General features: G+C 45.7%; 1 protein-coding gene across 2 annotated transcripts in view; it reads right to left on the bottom strand.

Moving 5' to 3' along the window:
• The window catches only part of cntnap3 (contactin associated protein family member 3), a 218,777-nt gene that overhangs the window by 138,537 nt on the left and 61,133 nt on the right, over window positions 1-19,107 (bottom strand). For both annotated transcript variants that reach the window (XM_041885548.1, XM_041885549.1), the window contains exon 5: window positions 3,686-3,895. In XM_041885548.1, the coding sequence (XP_041741482.1) occupies window positions 3,686-3,895 (210 nt within the window). The remainder of the gene's footprint in view (window positions 1-3,685; window positions 3,896-19,107) is intronic.

The raw sequence follows: 19,107 nt of genomic DNA, 5'->3' as shown, positions 1-19,107 counted from the left end.
TACCAGGCGGTGTCAGAGGAAGGGCTTAAAAATGGTAAAAGACTCCAGCCACCCAAGTAATAAATGTTCTATCTGCTACCGCACGGCAAGTGGTACCGGAGCGCCATAAGACTGCTGAACTATTTACATTGACCCTCTTTATTATTTATTTTGTCATCTTCATTGTTTTGCACTGACTCTCTTGCACACTCACTAGTCTTTACCCACACACTCACACATACTATACTGACACTCCAATACACACACACACACACACAAAACACACACATACACACAAACTACATTCGCCCACACACACAAAACACACACACACACACAACACATGCACAGGTACTCCTTGTATATAGCCTCGTCATTCTTTTATTGTGTTAGTATTTCCTTTTTTATTTAGCAAGAATAAATCTTACCTTTTAACTCTGCATTGTTGGGAATTGCCTCGTAAGTAAGCATTTCACAGTAAAGTCTACACTTGTTGTATTCGGCGCATGTGACCAATAACATTTTATTTGATTTTGATTTGAAGAGGGAAAGAGAACAACAGTGAAGAGAGGGAGAAATAAAGAGGTGGAGGGAAGGAAAGAAAGTGTGATGTCAAATACGGAGAGAGGGAGAGCGTTCAGATAAACGCTTTGATTGAGGCAGAGCCACAGTCCTTTTGTCAGCGCCGGGTCATATGAAGATGAGCAGAATGACATAATCTCTCGTCCGTCATAACAACTGATGGTTTTCATTTTCTCCCTCTGAGCTTTCCTTTAAAATGACAGCACTAACTGCAGTTTACTGTCGGCTAGTTGACTATCAGCTCGATTCAATCACGTAGTGTAGAGGAGAACAGCTATTGCAGGGAAACTGGAGCTGCTGTTGAGGGAATTCAGTATGTTGGAGAGGTCTAGAGGGCGAGCAGGTGACATGGCTCTAAGGTAGAGAGAAACGGTAGGGCTTCGACTCTAGGCCCTAGAGGGAACTGTCTAGCGGAGTGTCTATAAGCAAACCGTTATCAATGGAATTTCTATACATGTAGAAACCCCAGGTCTCCCTTCTGGAAGAGGTACATTGACATCAATGGGAAAACCTGATTAAATATAAAATAGATCTAAACTCACATAAACTGAGTTTTGAAATGTGCAGAAGATGATCAGACAAGAGCTGTGTTCGAATACCCATACTAACATATGGTATACTACATACTTAATCAGTATATACTACATACTATATACTATTAGTTCATTTTAGTATACTGTAAACGAACGGTATCCTTTCAGTTGAGCGCACTAGCGCTTCACCTGTCTACCGGAAGTTGATGCTGTTGCTATGCAACCTCTTGCTAGCTTGTTAGCATAACAAATTACTAGATAGACATTTTACGACTTCGGGTGTGTTTGTGTGCTCTGGGCGTTCGTAAATTCAGAGCGTTGTCAGATTGTCCGTTTTTAAATTCAAAGTGTTTCGCTCTCGGATCGTTCTGAGCGCACACTGGACGCTCTGGCCGAGGGTTGATCCGAGCGTTCTGACCTCACAACGGCAGTCAAGCACCCAAGCTAACTGGCTAGCTTTCTAGCTACTTCTAGACACAAATGAGAGAACACCTCACTCTGACCATTTTACTCACCCTAGCAGAGCTGGTTAGGCTGTTTTCATGTTATCCAGAGCGTTGGTGACTGTAACTGTGCTGCTGGCAACAATTTAATTATGCTTTTTTGCCGACGTTTACTGACACCGGCCAAATTCAACGGGTGTTGAGCGTTCGTAAATTCATCAGTTATTCTGCGCTCTGGCACACCCAGACGAAAGTGCTCTGAAATCGGAGTAGATAGCCAGAGCGAATTAACAATGACCATTGAGAACACTCAACGACTATACCACTTAGCTAAGCTAAAAATGACATATAGTTAATATACTGCCTTGCAAGTTTGATGTATTAGTAGCCAACTAACGTTAGGTAGCTGTCACGCCCTGGCCTACAGAACTCTAGCTAGTTTGGTCAGGGTGTGAATATTCTAGTATGTGTATATCTATGTTGGCCGGTGTGGTTCCCAATCAGAGGCAGCTGTCGCTCGTTGTCTCTGATTGGGAATCATACTTAGGCAGCCTTTTGGCACTGTCTAGTTGTGGGTTCTTGTTCCGTGTAAGGTTTGTTGTGTTGTACATTTGGACTTCACGTTTAGTTTCCTTTGTTGTTTTGTCGAGTGTTTATCGTTAAATAAACATGTACGCATATCATGCTGTGCCTTGGTCCGACCCTTCTTTAAACGAACGTGACAGAAGAACCCACCAAACGAGGACCAAGCAGCGTGCCCAGGAGCAGCAGACACCCTGGCACATATCTGCTCTCGTCGGACATCGGCTGCATATTTTCCGCCATTTTCTTGAAATCTGAATTGTATTATGGGCTCTAAAAGCACGGAAATAGTGTCCACTGCTTGTATACTTCGTAATTTGGCATACTAACTATATCCATACTATGACCAATAAGCATACTACATACTCAATTTACACCACAAATAGTAGGGTTAGTGCGGTTAGTATGAGTATTCGAACACAGCTAAGGAGACCGGCCTATCCAGGTTCATCACTACTACTTCCACCAATAACTAAATGTTTAAACCTGGTCACTCAAATAGTTTTTGGACTATTTACAACCCTCTTCAGACCGGCCTTATTCATCATGTAGTGTAAAATGGAATACTGTAGCCTATGGCCATTTGGATTGATTAAGTCCAGCAGACAATTTGATCCCTTCAACTAGTTTGATAAACTATGATTGCTTTTTGCCTTTTATTCTGTTTTGGCACAGGTCCTGTCTCTCACTTTGCTTTCTCATTTCCTCTTATTAATATGTTGACAATCATGTTATTCAAGTAACAGATTGTGGGGTTTTCATTTTATTCCACTAATAATGAATAGCAGAGCATCCCACAGTAAAGACCCTTTATTGGGTTTTGGATTGGATCACCTAACGAACCGACTTCAGTATACAGCAAACTTCAGTATGCAGCAATAAGGTATCCTGCCTTCAATCATTCAGTAGTTGCAGAATTTATTATGGCCCTATGTTATCTTAAATGTTTCAATAATGATGTGTAGGTCTGCAGTGTATTAGACAAGTTTAGTATGCTGACAGTACAGTGTGTGTGTGTGTGTTTGTGGGTGGGCTCCGTGTGCTGATAGTACAGTAGATCTCCACTAAGCATTAACATCCCTGTGAAGATAGAGAGAGGTCTCTCTCTATACCCTAGTGGTATGCTCAGCTGAGTATGGCTGGGATGAGGGCTGGAAGGAGGGCTGGGAGTCCAGGCTGGAAAGAGGGCTGGGAGTCAGGGCTGGGAGTCAGGGCTGGGAGTCAGGGCTGGGAGTGCAGTACGCAACAGACAGATGGTCCTGCTAAGAGGTGCACCATATGTTGATGCCTTGGACAGTCTGGCTAGCTGACAACATAACACCCACCTGAAGTTTAGCCCCACTTATGCCTGGCAAATAGGAAACTTTCTTTCTGTCTCTGCTGTGCATCGTAGTAAGTACAATAGTCGATGTAAAACAAATTATATGGTAGGCTAATCTCCTAAAATGCTGAGTCTGCTCGAAACACATTCTAAACTGTGAAAACTATTTATCATTAAAAAGTAGAGTGAAAGTCATAAAGGACATGAGAGATGAATGGATTTTACTGTACTAGAGGCTACTGTACCTTTTCTGAGATGGAGTAAAAGTTTTCCTTTGTGTAACTCCAGCGTGAGGGTGTGATCATGTTGTCCCTCTGTGTGTATCAAGGTCCCAGAGTTCTGCAGGGTTTTGAACTTCAGAGAGATAGTGTCTTTGGCTGTTGGACTTGGTGTTGGGTTTGGGCTGAACCTGTAGAGCAAGCAGCTGCTGCCGTCAAAACTTGCCACGTCAGATTCTGCAAACAACACATTCACAAGTAAAGATTCTACTGAAGTAGTACAATCAAACAACACATTCACAAGTAAATATTACACAGTAGAACAATCAGACTCTGCAAACATAACATTTAAATGTTTACGTTTTAGTAGACGCTCTTATCCAGAGCGACTTACAGTGTTGGGTCCATGCATTTTCATACTGGTCCCCCTTGGGAATCAAACCCACAACCCTGGCGTTGCAAGCACCATGCTCTACCAACTGAGCTACACAGGACTACATTAAGATTCTGTGATAGTAGATAGTCGAAATGAATATCACAACCCTCATCTTCAGCAGGAAAACAAACGCATATACATTCTCTTCAGAAACCCAGTGGGAAACACTGGTTGAAATAACGTCAGCTGTAATGCTGGTTGTAATCAGGCAATTTCAACCAGATTTGACCACTGGGATACCGAAGAGAATAGAATAGATGTTATTCAAAGTGGCGGTCATTCATTGCGTTAAGTGTTTTCATTAGCAATTAGCTATGCATTATAGACCCCAGTGTGTGCTGGTTGAGTGAGATTTAGAGCCTAAGCTAATTTCTTCTTACTTAACTGCCTCTAATGAGGCGGGGTAGCCTTGGTCCGTCACACATCAAACCACTTCAATCACTAGATAAGTATTTTTCATGATTATGATTGAAGAGCTGTGATTAAAGACTAAAGAAGACTTTAATGTGAGAGTACTGACACCTTTTATCTTGTGCTTTTACCTTTTTGATATTGTTTGCAATGCATTGTAAGTTGAATATGCCATACATACTTCAACATATATTGTCATTTTTGGTTTACAGGCCAACTTCCCTGGCATTTACTGTACATGGTTACAAATTACATTGTTAAATGGTCATTACAGAATAATAACAATTATAGCACAGGTAGCATTCACTGTGTTAAAACAAAAACCCTTCAGAATGCTGTTCCATAGCCAAAAGCCAGATAAATAAGTATAAACAAACCATGGACAATAATCGTTTTAAGAGTGAAACTGTATAATCATTCAAAACACAATATAAAATAGCAAAACACATCCACTCTGTCCTCGCTCATCTGCATCTTAATACAACTCCTCCTGATAGTGCTGCATACAAAAAGAACACAAAACCATTCATATATTTGTGTAATATATATCATAAAGGACCACTCTACAGTGGTGGACTGATTAAAAAACAAACAATCCAGGGACAGGTTGTTGGACTGAGGGAGAAACAGAGCCACAGTGTGGGACGTACTAGATATGTATGTCTGTGTGAGACATGCTCACTGTAAACAGAAATGACAACAGTGATGAAAAATAAAATAAATTGAGCTTTCGCATATTGTTTGTTGGCTCATCTAAAGAAAAGAGCATGCAGTTAATACACCTACAGTCATTACCTAGAATTGTTTAATACTAGAAATATGCAATGATGTCAACACAACCAGATTAGAGTAATCTCATTGTAATAATGCAGGGATGGGCAACTTTGATTGTGGTGAGGGCCAAAATCATCATGAGGAGCCGCAGTGGCTGATGAGGGGCTGCAGTCAGAGCCGGCCCTAGCCTTTTGGGGGCCCTAAGTATTTTTTGTTTTGTTTGAGAGTTTATTTCCTGCAATTCTACACATTTTACCATTGGGTGGAGAGAAAGGTTTGCAGTTGGAAAGTATTCAGACCCCTTGACTTTTTCCACATTTTATTACGTTACAGCCTTATTCTAAAATGGATCAAATTGTTTTTTTCCCCTCATCAATCTACACACAATACCCCATAATGACAAAGCAAAACTTTTTGTATACTTTTTTGCAAATATACACTGCTCAAAAAAATAAAGGGAACACTAAAATAACACATCCTATATCTGAATGAATGAAATAATCTTATTAAATACTTTTTTCTTTACATAGTTGAATGTGCTGACAACAAAATCACACAAAAATTATCAATGGAAATCAAATTTATCAACCCATGGAGGTCTGGATTTGGAGTCACCCTCAAAATTAAAGTGGAAAACCACACTACAGGCTGATCCAACTTTGATGTAATGTCCTTAAAACAAGTCAAAATGAGGCTCAGTAGTGTGTGTGGCCTCCACGTGCCTGTATGACCTCCCTACAACGCCTGGGCATGCTCCTGATGAGGTGGCGCATGGTCTCCTGAGGGATCTCCTCCCAGACCTGGACTAAAGCATCCGCCAACTCCTGGACAGTCTGTGGTGCAACGTGGCGTTGGTGGATGGAGCGAGACATGTGGTCTCTGTAGCTCAGCTGGTAGAGCACGGCGCTTGTAACGCCAAGGAAGTGGGTTCGATCCCCGGGACCACCCCTACACAAAACATGTATGCACGCATGACTGTAAGTCGCTTTGGATAAAAGCGTCTGCTAAATGGCATATTATTATGATGTCCCAGATGTGCTCAATTGGATTCAGGTCTGGGGAACGGGCAGGCCAGTCCATAGCATCAATGCCTTCCTCTTGCAGGAACTGCTGACACACTCCAGCCACATGAGGTCTAGCATTGTCTTGCATTAGGAGGAACCCAGGGCCAACCGCACCAGCATATGGTCTCACAAGGGGTCTGAGGATCTCATCTCGGTACCTAATGGCAGTCAGGCTACCTCTGGCGAGCACATGGAGGGCTGTGCGGCCCCCCAAAGAAATGCCACCCCACACCATGACTGACCCACCGCCAAACCGGTCATGCTGGAGGATGTTGCAGGCAGCAGAACGTTCTCCACGGCGTCTCCAGACTCTGTCACGTCTGTCACGTGCTCAGTGTGAACCTGCTTTCATCTGTGAAGAGCACAGGGCGCCAGTGGCGAATTTGCCAATCTTGGTGTTCTCTGGCAAATGCCAAACGTCCTGCACGGTGTTGGGCTGTAAGCACAACCCCCACCTGTGGACGTCGGGCCCTCATACCACCCTCATGGATTCTGTTTCTGACCGTTTGAGCAGACACATGCACATTTGTGGCCTGCTGGAGGTCATTTTGCAGGGCTCTGGCAGTGCTCCTCCTACTCCTCCTTGCACAAAGGCGGAGGTAGCAGTCCTGCTGCTGGGTTGTTGCCCTCCTACGGTCTCCTACACGTCTCCTGATGTACTGGCCTGTCTCCTGGTAGCGCCTCCATGCTCTGGACACTACGCTGACAGACACAGCAAACCTTCTTGCCACAGCTCGCATTGATGTGCCATCCTGGATGAGCTGCACTACCTGAGCCACTTGTGTGGGTTGTAGACTCCGTCTCATGCTACCACTAGAGTGAAAGCACCGCCAGCATTCAAAAGTGACCAAAACATCAGCCAGGAAGAATTGGTACTGAGAAGTGGTCTGTGGTCACCACCTGCAAAACCAGTCCTTTATTGGGGGTGTCTTGCTAATTGCCTAGAAGTTCCACCTGTTGTCTATTCCATTTGCACAACAGCATGTGAAATGTATTGTCAATCAGTGTTGCTTCCTAAGTGGACAGTTTGATTTCACAGAAGTGTGATTGACTTGGAGTTACATTGTGTTGTTTAAGTGTTCCCTTATTTTTTTTGAGCAGTGTATGTATATATAAAAAGTGAAATATCAGATTTACATAAATATTCAGACCCTTTACTCAGTATTTTGTCCTCCCGAGTGGCGCAGTGGTCTAAGGCACTGCATCGCCACTAGAGATCCTGGTTCGAATCCAGGCTCTGTCGTAGCCGGCTGCGACTGGGAGATCCATTGGGTGGTGCACAATTGGCCCAGCGTCGTCCAGGGTAGGGGAGGGAATGGCCGGCAGGGATGTAGCTCAGTTGGTAGAGCATGGCATTTGCAACGGCAGGGTTGTGGGTTCGATTCCCACGGGGGGCCAGTATGAAAAAAATAAAATAATGTAAATGTAAAATGTAAATTTTGTTGAAGCACCTTTGGCAGCGATTACAGCCTAGAGTCTTCTTGGGTATGACGCTACAAGCTTGGCACACCTGTATTTGGGGAGGTTCTCCCATTCTTCTCTGCAGATCCTTTCAACCTCTGTCAGGTTGGATAGGGAGTGTCAGTGCACAGCTATTTTCAGGTCTCTCCAGAGATTGGGTTCAAGTCCGGGCTCTGGCTGGGCCACTAAAGGACTTCAGAGACTTGTCCCGAAGCCACTCCTGCGTTGCCTTGGCTGTGTGCTTAGGGTCGTTGTCCTGTTGGAAGGTGAATCTTCTCCCCAGTCCGAGGCCCTGAGCGCTCTGGAGCAGGTTTTCATCAAGGATCTCTCTGTACTTTGCTCCGTTCATCTTTCCCTCGATCCTGACTAGTCTCCCAGTCCCTGTTGCTGAAAAATATCCCCACAGCATGATGCTACCACCACCATGCTTCACCGTAGGGATGATGCCAGGTTTCCTCCAGACGTGACACTTGGCATTCAGGCCAAAGAGTTTAATCTTGTTTCTCATGGTCTGAGAGTCCTTTAGGTGCCTTTTGGCAAACTCCAAGCAGGCTGTCATGTGCCTTTTACTTAGGAGTGGCTTTTGTCTGGCCACTCTACTATTAAAGCCTGATTGGTGGAGTGCTGCAGAGATGGTTGTCCTACTGGAAGGTTATCCCATCTCCACAGAGGAACTGGAGCACTGTCAGTGTGACCATCGGGTTCTTGGTCACATCCCTGACCAAGGCCCTTCTCCCCCGATAGCTCAGTTTGGCCGGGCGGACAGCTCTAGGAAGAGTCTTGGTGGTTCCAAACTTCTTTCCTTTAAGAATGATGGAGGCCACTGTGTTCTTTAGGACCTTCAATGATGCATAAAGTTTTTGGTACCCTTCCCCAGATCTGTGCCTCGACACAATCCTGTCTCGGAGCTCTATGGACAATTCCTTCCACCTTATGGCTTGGTTTTTTCTCTGACATGCACTGTCAACTGTGGGACCTTTTATAGACAGGTGTGTGCCTTTCCGAATCATGTCCAATCAATTGAATTTACCACAGGTGGACTCCAATCAAGTTGTAGAAACATCTCAAGGATGATCAATGGAAACAGGATGCACATGAGCTCAATTTCGAGTGTCATAGTGTACAAAAGGCTGTTAAGTATTTGTAGTTAATCATATCATTAATGTTAGTTCATCATATCAGAGCTGTTGCTCCGCCCGGCTGTTATGGACAGCAGCTCCTCTACTCCACTAGAGCAGAGAACCCTTTCCATCATTTAAGTACTGGACTAGAGTTTTTTTGTTATTAGTGGTTATACCTAGCCAGGTCCTCTGTTGATGGGGTGGCTAAACACCCCTAGACATCTAGTCTCATGTCTGTTTGGGTAAGATATGTAAGTAAGAGCTAAGATAGTTAAGTATTGAGCCTTTCTTAGGAGTGAATTAACATAGTGAATTCAGAGGTGGTTGTACAAAAGGCTGTGAAGTATTTGTAGTTAATCTTATCAGTAATGTTAGTTCATTATATCAGAGCTGTAGCTCCGCCCACCGGTGAAGTGGCGCAGAGCATGCTGGGTGATCTCCAGCTCAGAGGTCAGCTCGAGAGAAGTCAAGTGAGAGAAAGTTCCAGCCATCCTTGTGTTTTCCCACCAGTTAGCTTTCATTGTGTTAGTGTAACAGTTGTTAAAGTAATTTGTGAATTTCACCAGGTTCATATATTAATATAGCATGTTGATTTGTTATTATGCATGCCTGCATCCTGGGAATAGGGAAGTGGGTACTTACGTTTTGCCCTGCGTGCTCGTGCTCAAATAATTTAGATGCACTATGAGAGGTAGGCACGCTTTTTCTGTCATCTTTAGAAAAGTTAGATTCCTTCAAGCACAAAGTCATACACACAGTGTTTTGTTCATGAATAATGTTCTATATTTAGAGTTTACTCATGAGTGGATGGTATTGTTAAGATGTAATTGTAATTGTACTTTTTAGGATGATATTAACATTCTGAATTCAACATGTTAGCTAGCTAAGGTATTGTATGTGTGAACGATGGCTAGCTCCTCGACTGATTCCAGTCCTTTGTATTGTGCGTCTATGTTGTAGAAAGAGGCGACAATGGGCAGAACATATTTGTGCTCTACAAATGTTTTGTATTTTCTTTTGGATGCAAAGAGAATTCTGATTCACTAAAAACAGCCTGATCTCTGAAGTCCACGTCTATAGTCCCAATCAATCACACACAACGCAGAGATACAGCCGTGCAGTACAGTGCCGGTTACATTGGTGCCTTCTAGACCCGGATTCATCGTTGATCGACGTCAGCTCAATCACCGCGGCGCTGCTGCTCTAGAGACTCTGTTTACATCATTGAGGTACTCCTGCCACCTTGTGGCAAAAAGCAGATCTGCAGTCTATATTCTCCCTGTTCATTTCTTTTCTGAAAACGATGTATTGAGAGTGCTGTTTATGGTTAACTAATATAGAAGTGTGTTCATCAACAGAAATGTTAACATAACATTAGTGGTTTAGTGACATGGCATCTTATAATGGTGATGATGAACCCAAATTCACTGCTGGGAGGGGATTTTTTTCTCATACCCTGATCAAACACCTGTAAAGCATGTAGGTGCAGTAGGTTCCCCCATGTTTTACTCCACTAAAAATACTGATGAAAGCCCTTCATCTAGTGTTAATAAAAATGCCCCTGTAGATGGTTTAGCTGAGCTGGTCACTCAGCTAGCCCAGGAAATAGGGAGCTCCATTAGGGAGGAAATGCAGAGTGGCAGGTCCAGCACTCATGAGCCACCAGTAAGTACAGAGAAGATAAGTGATCATCACTCAGAGTCAGCAGGATATGTAGACCTCAGAAAAATGAAGTTCATCATGCAATCAGATGTGAAGGAACCTCCTACATATAGAGGAGATAGTACAGACAAATGCTCCATTCTTGAATGGGAGGAGTTGATGAGAATATACTTGAGGAGGAAGAGATGTCCTGTTGGGGAACAATCGGATGAGATGATTAGTCGATTATCTGGCAAAGCAAGAGACATGGTAAAGATAAATTTACGCAATGAGACAACTGTTGATCCTAAAGAGAAGCCAGAGATTGTATTTGACATTCTGAAACAGAATTTCAGCGAATTGGCCTACTCATGCATGCCTTTAGCTGATTTTTACAATACTAAACCTGTACCCGGAGAGGCTGTTATGGAGTATTGAGTTCGATTGAACAAGGCCGTAGATGTCGCTGACGATGGTCTTAAGAGACAAGGAAAGAAGATTGACAGCTACAACTAAGATGTCGTCATGATGTTTGTAACATACTGCCCTGACCCCAAACTGGCAGCAGTATTCCAATACAAGTCTGCTGAGAAATGGACTGCGAGTGAAGTACAGGAGAGAATTTATGAACATGAATGCCGCAGAAAGGCCACCATGTGTCATTCTACCGCTGTATCCTCAAAGCAAGTAACAGTACATCCCCAGACAACTCTGTTTGAAGGCGGGGCCAATTCTGGTGCGTGCAGTGACACTTCTCTCACATCAAGCGCCAAACAAGATGGGCAGAGTGCAAGTATCGAGAGGCTCATTCACCTGCTTGAACGTACCTTAGAGAAGAGCATACCACCTGTTATGGTTTCACAGACACAGGCCAGGGCGCCATCTTTCCCCACCCAGCCCTTCAGGCGTAAGGAATGCAGTGTTTGTGGCTCAACAGATCACTCCACTGTGATGCACTGTAGACATGAGAACCTGTGCTTCTGGTGCTTTTCCCCAGATCATTGGAACTCTAATTGTCCAAAACAGGGGGAACGCTATGCCAATCCCGGCGGAGAGAGACGCCCAACACAGCAGCAGAGAAACCCACTACAGCAGCAACCGTTAAACTGACACGCCCACAGGTGAAGGGGGGAAATGTGGGGTGTTCACTGTCTACCCCCAGGAAAGAATATGATGATCTTGAGAAAACATATAAGATGTTGTGCTCTGATGCGAAAGAAGGAGAGAACATTGTTATGTTAGGTTCACAAGAGGTTGAGGCTTTTTCAGATTTGTTTTACACCTCTGTGTCTGTACATGGGAAAGTGCAGCTTAAGGGCATGCTTGACACTGGGTCTATGGCCTGTACATTGAGTGAACCTACTGAGCAGAGACTTTTGGAAGCAGGTGCCCTTCCTTCAGCAATATCAGCCTCCTAAAGAGTTAGCGTTAGTGGGTTGTGGGGGGAAGAAGGCCTCACCAAAGTGTTTCTATGACTTGGAGATGCAAATCTATGGGATTGATGTTAAAGTGCCCACCCTAGTTGTTCCTGGACAGCGTGATGATCTTATCTTGGGATCGAACGTCATTAAGCATCTATTGCATGAGATAAAGGGCACTGACGAATACTGGAAGCTAGTCAACAACATGGATGGCCAGACTCACTCACCAGAGGGTGAGCAGTTTCTGCAGATGATGACAAGTGTAACAAGATGGAAGGGACAGCAAGTTGATGGAAAGATTGGGACCGTGAAGCTCACTCAAGCTGTGACTCTTTTTCCCAAGACTGAACACTTAGTTTGGGGTAAATTTCCTAAAAATGTGGCATTGTCTCCAGGCAGCACTGTAATAGTCGAGCCTACCAGGTCAAAGATCATGCCCAGAAACATACTTGTGGGTAGAGTTATTACGCCCATGTGGGAAGATGGCTTGGTCCCTTTTAAGGTAGTAAACTGTTCAGATAAACATCTCACTCTAAGACGTAACATGAAGCTGGCCGATGTGTCTACATGCTTGGCTGTTGAGGATGCAACAATTTTTCAGGGCCTTCATGAGGTGAGGAAGACCCCAGTGGAACAGAAGCAGGATGACAATGGCTACCACAACCTGAAACAAAGACTGTCTGATCAAGGATTAGGAGACATCAACATTGATGGATGCCAAGTGAATGACCAGTGGAAGGAGAAGCTTGTGAATACCATCACAAAATATGAAGACATCTTCTCAAGACATAATCTGGACTGCGGAGAAGCCAGGGGTTATGTTCACCGTATCCATCTGGTTGATGACAGACCCTTCCGCCTACCATACAGAAGGGTTCCGCCTGCTCATTACATGAAGCTGAGGAAGGTATTAACAGATATAGAGGAAGTAGGCCTTATACGCAAGTCGGTTAGTGAGTATGCCTCCCCTTTAGTCATGGTATGGAAGAAAGACGGGAGTCTGAGGTTATGCACTGACTTCAGGTGGATGAATGCAGGAGCGGTGAAGGACGCTCATCCCCTTCCTCATCAAGCAGATTGCCTCGCAGCCCTTGGTGGCAGTGCATTTTTCAGCACCATGGACTTGACCTAAGGATTTTATAACATTCCAGTTCATGAAGAGGACAAGAAGTACACAGCCTTTACCACACCGATGGGACTTTATGAGTACAATCGCATGCCACAAGGTCTGTGTAACAGCCCGGCCTCTTTCATGAGAATGATGTTAAGTATATTTGGGGACCTACATTTCTCAAATCTCCTTTGTTACCTAGATTACTTGTTGGTCTTTGCACCCACCGAGGAACTGGCTCTGCAGCGAAGTTGTGTTTAGCCGTCTAAGTGCCAACAATCTCAAACTAGCACCAAAGAAATGCCACTTCCTATGAAGAACAGTGAAATTCCTCGGACATATCATTAAAGAGGACGGTGTGTCAGTGGATGCTGAGAAGGTGGAGGCCATTGCCAAGATGAGCCAAGCTCAGCTGATGGAGGCAGACGGGTGTACTCCCTCTGCTCGGAGGCTGAAATCCTTCTTGGGTATGGTATTATATTACCAGCACTTCATTCCTGATTGTTCCTCCATAGCCAAGCCTTTGTTTGCACTCACTGGGGGTCAAAAGAGAAGAGGAAGAGATGGGAGGAAGAAGGGCAACAGTGGGATTTTCCGGAAGCTGACGCTATCGGATTGGACTGAGGAGTGTGTCATTGCATTCCAGAAGCTGAAGGATGCTCTTCTGAATTGTGTCGTGCTGGCTCACCCTGATTTTGAGAGGCTGTTCATTCTCTTCACTGATGCTTCTTTGGATGGTCTCGGGGCTGTGCTTTGTCAAGTGCCTGAAGGTGAAGATAAAGCAAGGCCCATAGCATTCGCGAGCAAGACCCTGAGTAAGTCGCAGAGAAGGTATCCAGCACACAGACTTGAATTTCTAGCACTGAAATGGAGCGTGTGTGAGAAATTCAGTCACTGGCTTAAGGGGCACGAGTTCACTGTCTGAACAGATAGTAACCCGTTAACGTACATCATGACAAAACCCAAGCTGGACGCTTGCGAACAAAGATGGGTTGCCAAGCTTGCACCGTACAACTTCGATTTGAAGCGTATCCCAGGCAGCGAGAATACAGTAGCAGATGCACTGAGGCGACCCCTTCGAAGTGACTGCCGCGCGGAGACTGATGAGGGAGTCCTACCTAGCACTTCTGTCTGAGGCTGTTGGGACGCCAAATGATGATGTCCAAGATGCCTTCCGGTGGGCTTCTTATCCCCAAGAGATAACCTCCTTGACCACTGCTGAAGTGAAAGCTATATGTCAGCTCCATATCGACTGGGAATGTTCAACGGAGATGCAAGCAATCCAGCTTGGTTCCAACATCCAACAGCTGCTTTCTCCTGGTATTGACACTTTGCCTGAACTCTCGCATGAGGAACTTCGAGGTCTCCAGCTGCAAGACTCTGTGGTTTCCAAGGTCATCCCTTTCGTCTTCAATAAAAAACGGCCCACCAGACGTGCCCGATATAATGTTTCTTCTAAAGTGTTGTTGCTGATGAAGCAGTGGGACCGCTTGATCCTAAGAGAGGGAGTTCTGTATCGTGTCATTAAGGAGAGTCACACAAACCGGAGAAAATTCCGGTATGTCTTACCAGAGGTGTTGCGACTCAAAGCAATGACCGGCATTCACGACCTTGCAGGACATCAAGGCCAGGCTACAACTCTAGCCCTGGCAAGACAGAGGTTTTTCTGGCCTGCAATGGAGAGAGACATCAAGGAGTATGTACGCTGCTGCCAGAGATGCGTTCTAGCAAAGACTCCAGAGCCAGCGGCTAGAGCCCCGTTAGAGAGCATCAAAACCTGCTCTCCCATGGAGTTGGTGTGTTTTTGGATTTTTGGACAGCGGAAGACAGTAAGAAGAACTCAGTTTACGTTCTGGTGGTGACTGACCACTTCACTAAACTTGCCCATGCATGGCCATGCAGAAACCAGACAGCCAAGCAAGTAACTCGTAAACTGTGGGATCATGTCTTCTACTAATCTCACTGCAACTCCCCTCCAAGTCTCCGACCACTACTTTGTATCCTTTCCTCTCTCCCTCTCCTCCAACACTACTCACTCTGCCCCTACACAGATGGTATTGCGCCGTCGCAACCTTCGCTCTCTCTCTCCCGCTACTCTCTCCTCTTCCATCCTATCATCTCTTCCCTCTGCTCAACCCAACTCCCTCCAATCTCCTGATTCTGCCTCCTCAACCCTCCTCTCCTCCCTTTCTGCATCCTTTGACTCTCTATGTCCCCTATCCTCCCGGCCGGCTCGGTCCTCCCCTCCAGCTCCGTGGCTTGATGACTCATTGCGAGCTCACAGAACAGAGCTCCGGGCAGCTGAGCGGAAATTGAAGAAAACTAGACTCCCGGCAGACCTGGCATCTTTTCACTCCCTCCTCTCTACATTTTCTTCATCTGTTTCTGCTGATAAGGCCACTTTCTACCACTCTAAATTCCAAGCATCCGCCTCTAACCCTAGGAAGCTCTTTGCCACATTCTCCTCCCTGCTGAATCCCCCCTCCTCCTCCCTCTCTGTGGATGACTTCGTCAACAATTTTGAAAAGAAGGTTGACGACATCCGATCCTCGTTTGTTAAGTCAAATGACACTGCTGGTCCTACTCACACTGCCCTACCCTATGCTTTGACTTCTTTCTCCCCTCTCTCTCCAGATAAATTCTTGCGACTTGTGACGGCAGGCCGCCCAACAACCTGCCCGCTTAACCCTATCCCCTCCTCTCTTCTCCAGACCATCTCCGGTGACCTTCTCCCTTACCTCACCTTGCTGATCAACTCATCCTTGACCGCTGGCTATGTCCCTTCCGTCTTCAAGAGAGCGAGAGTTGCACCCCTTCTCAAAAAACCAACACTCGATCCTTCTGATGTCAACAACTACAGACCAGTATCCCTTCTTTTCTCTCCAAAACTATTGAGCGTGCCGTCTTTAGCCAACTCTTGCTATCTCTCTCAGAATGACCTTCTTGATCAAAACCAGTCAGGTTTCAAGACTGGTCATTCAACTGAGACTGCTCTTCTCTGTGTCACAGAGGCTCTCCGCACTGCTAAAGCTAACTCTCTCTCCTCTGCTCTTGTCCTTCTAGACCTGTCTGCTGCCTTTGATACTGTGAACCATCAGATCCTTCTCTCCACCCTCTCCGAGCTGGGCATCTCCGGCGCGGCTCACTCTTGGATTGCGTCCTACCTGACCGGTCGCTCCTACCAAGTGGCGTGGCGAGAAGCTGTCTCCGCACCACGTGCTATCACCACTGGTGTCCTCCAGGGCTCAGTTCTAGGCCCTCTCCTATTCTCGCTATACACCAAGTCACTTGGCTCTGTCATATCCTCACATGGCCTCTCCTATCATTGCTACGCTGATGACACACAACTAATCTTCTCCTTTCCCCCTTCTGATAACCAGGTGGCGAATCGCATCTCTGCATGTCTGGCAGACATATCAGTATGAATGACGGATCACCACCTCAAGCTGAATCTCGGCAAGACGGAGCTGCTCTTCCTCCCGGGGAAGGACTGCCCATTCCATGATCTCGCCATCACGGTTGACAACTCCGTTGTGTCCTCCTCCCAGAGTGCGAAGAGCCTTGGCATGACCCTGGACAACACCCTGTCGTTCTCCGCTAACATCAAGGCGGTGACCCGATCCTGTAGGTTCATGCTCTACAACATTCGGAGAGTACGACCCTGCCTTACACAGGAAGCGGCACAGGTCCTAATCCAGGCACTTGTCATCTCCCGTCTGGATTACTGCAACTCGCTGTTGGCTGGGCTCCCTGCCTGTGCCATTAAACCCCTACAACTCATCCAGAATGCCGCAGCCCGTCTGGTGTTCAACCTTCCCAAGTTCTCTCACGTCACCCCGCTCCTCCGCACACTCCACTGGCTTCCAGTTGAAGCTCGCATCTGCTACAAGACCATGGTGCTTGCCTACGGAGCTGTGAGGGGAACGGCACCTCCGTACCTTCAGGCTCTGATCAGTCCCTACACCCAAACGAGGGCACTGCGTTCATCCACCTCTGGCCTGCTGGTTCCCCTACCTCTGCGGAAGCATAGTTCCCGCTCAGCCCAGTCAAAACTGTTCGCTGCTCTGGCACCCCAATGGTGGAACAAGCTCCCTCACGACACCAGGACAGCGGAGTCACTCACCACCTTCCGGAGACATTTGAAACCCCACCTCTTTAAGGAATACTTGGGATAGGATAAAGTAATCATTCTACCCCCCCCTTTACTCCAACCCCCCCCAAAAACAAAAACAAAAAACAAAAACATTGTAAAGTGGTTATCCCACTGGCTATAAGGTGAATGCACCTATTTGTAAGTCGCTCTGGATAAGAGCGTCTGCTAAATGACGTAAATGTAAAATGTTCTGTGTCTACGGATTTGCTGCAAGGATCCATTCTGATCATGGCGCGAATTTCGAGAGTGAGTTAATAGCAGAACTTCTTAAGCTCTCTGGTGTCCAAAAGTCAAGAACCACAGCATATCAACCTATGGGGAATGTAGAGACTGAACGCTTCAACAGGACTTTAGGCAGCATGCTCAGGAGTCTACCCCTGAAAACCAAGGAATATTGGCCTGAACAAATCCAGTCATTGACATTCGCCTATAATGCCTCTGTTCACGAGACCACGGGCTATGCTCCATTCTTTCTCATGTTTGGTAGGGTCCCTCGACTACCAGTGGATGTGATGTTCCACAATGTCTTGGACGACTCCAGTGTTGTGGATTGCAACAAGTATGTCGAGACGCTGATCACTGGGCTGAAGGAAGCTATGAGTGTAGCCCAAAGGCACACTGACAAGCAACAGAGACGACAAGGTCAGGAGTACGACAAGCGGGTTAAAGGCATCAGTTTGTCCATGGGGGATCGTGTCCTCATCGCCAACAAGGGTGAAAGGGGCCGTCGCAAGTTGGCTGACAAGTGGAATCCCGAGATTTTCACAGTGACTTCAGTCAATCCACAAACTCACACATACAGAATCCAAGGCCGCGATGGCAGAGAGAAGGTGGTTCACAGAAATCTACTGCTGCAGGTGAACTTCCTGCCATTTGAAATTGATGATTCAGAGTACTTCAATGACAGTGATGCTGCAGGACCTTCAATCAATATAGATGCAGGAGAGGCCACGCATTCCAGTGATGGACTGGACAGGGAAGACATGGAGGTCTCTGGGGAGGAAAGTGCATCTTGGATGGCGGAGTATTCAAGCGATTACTCCGAGCTGTGGACATCGGATGCAAAGACAGAATCAGAAGAACCTCGCCTGCCTGAGGAAAATGACCTGGGAAGCACTTCTGAGATCCTGGAGCTGATTCCTTCAAACCCTCCTCTGATCAATGATCTAAGGCCAGAACCACTGTTAGTCACCATGGCCCCTAGCCCAGTGGTGGGTCGCACAAGGGCGGGGAGGGTAGTTAAACCTGTCAAGAGACTAATTGAGTCAATCCCCCAGAAGGTGCATGTTGAACATAGTACAGAGATATAATACAGAATGACAGTTTCTTTTACGGCTAAGAAGGTAGATATAGTGTAAGAGGCATTATGCATCTAGGGGCAGTTGAAGGTCTGACCAACTTTCACTTGCCCTGAACCCTATTGGTAGCTTTGAGCTGAATTCAGAATTATGCCTTGAGCTTGGTAGATTATTTTGTTTCGTTTTACAAGGTTGGTGAAATTCAGGAGGGGTGAATGTAACAGTTGTTAAAGTACTTTGTGAATTTCACCAGGTTCATATATTAATATAGCATGTTGATTTGTTATTATGCATGCCTGCATCCTGGGAATAGGGAAGTGGGTACTTACGTTTTGCCCTGCGTGCTCGTGCTCAAATAATTTTGATGCACTATGAGAGGTAGGCACGCTTTTTCTGTCCTCTTTAGAGAAGTTAGATCCCTTCAAGCACAAAGTCATACACACAGTGTTTTGTTCATGAATAATGTTGTATATTTAGAGTTTACTCATGAGTGGATGGTATTGTTAAGATGTAATTGTAATTGTACTTTTTAGGATGATATTAACATTCTGAATTCAA

The sequence above is a fragment of the Coregonus clupeaformis genome, chromosome 9 (assembly GCF_020615455.1).
Source record: "Coregonus clupeaformis isolate EN_2021a chromosome 9, ASM2061545v1, whole genome shotgun sequence".
NCBI lineage: Eukaryota > Metazoa > Chordata > Actinopteri > Salmoniformes > Salmonidae > Coregonus > Coregonus clupeaformis.
Note: the sequence above shows the minus strand (reverse complement) of the source record. Positions and strands in the feature narration are given on the sequence as shown.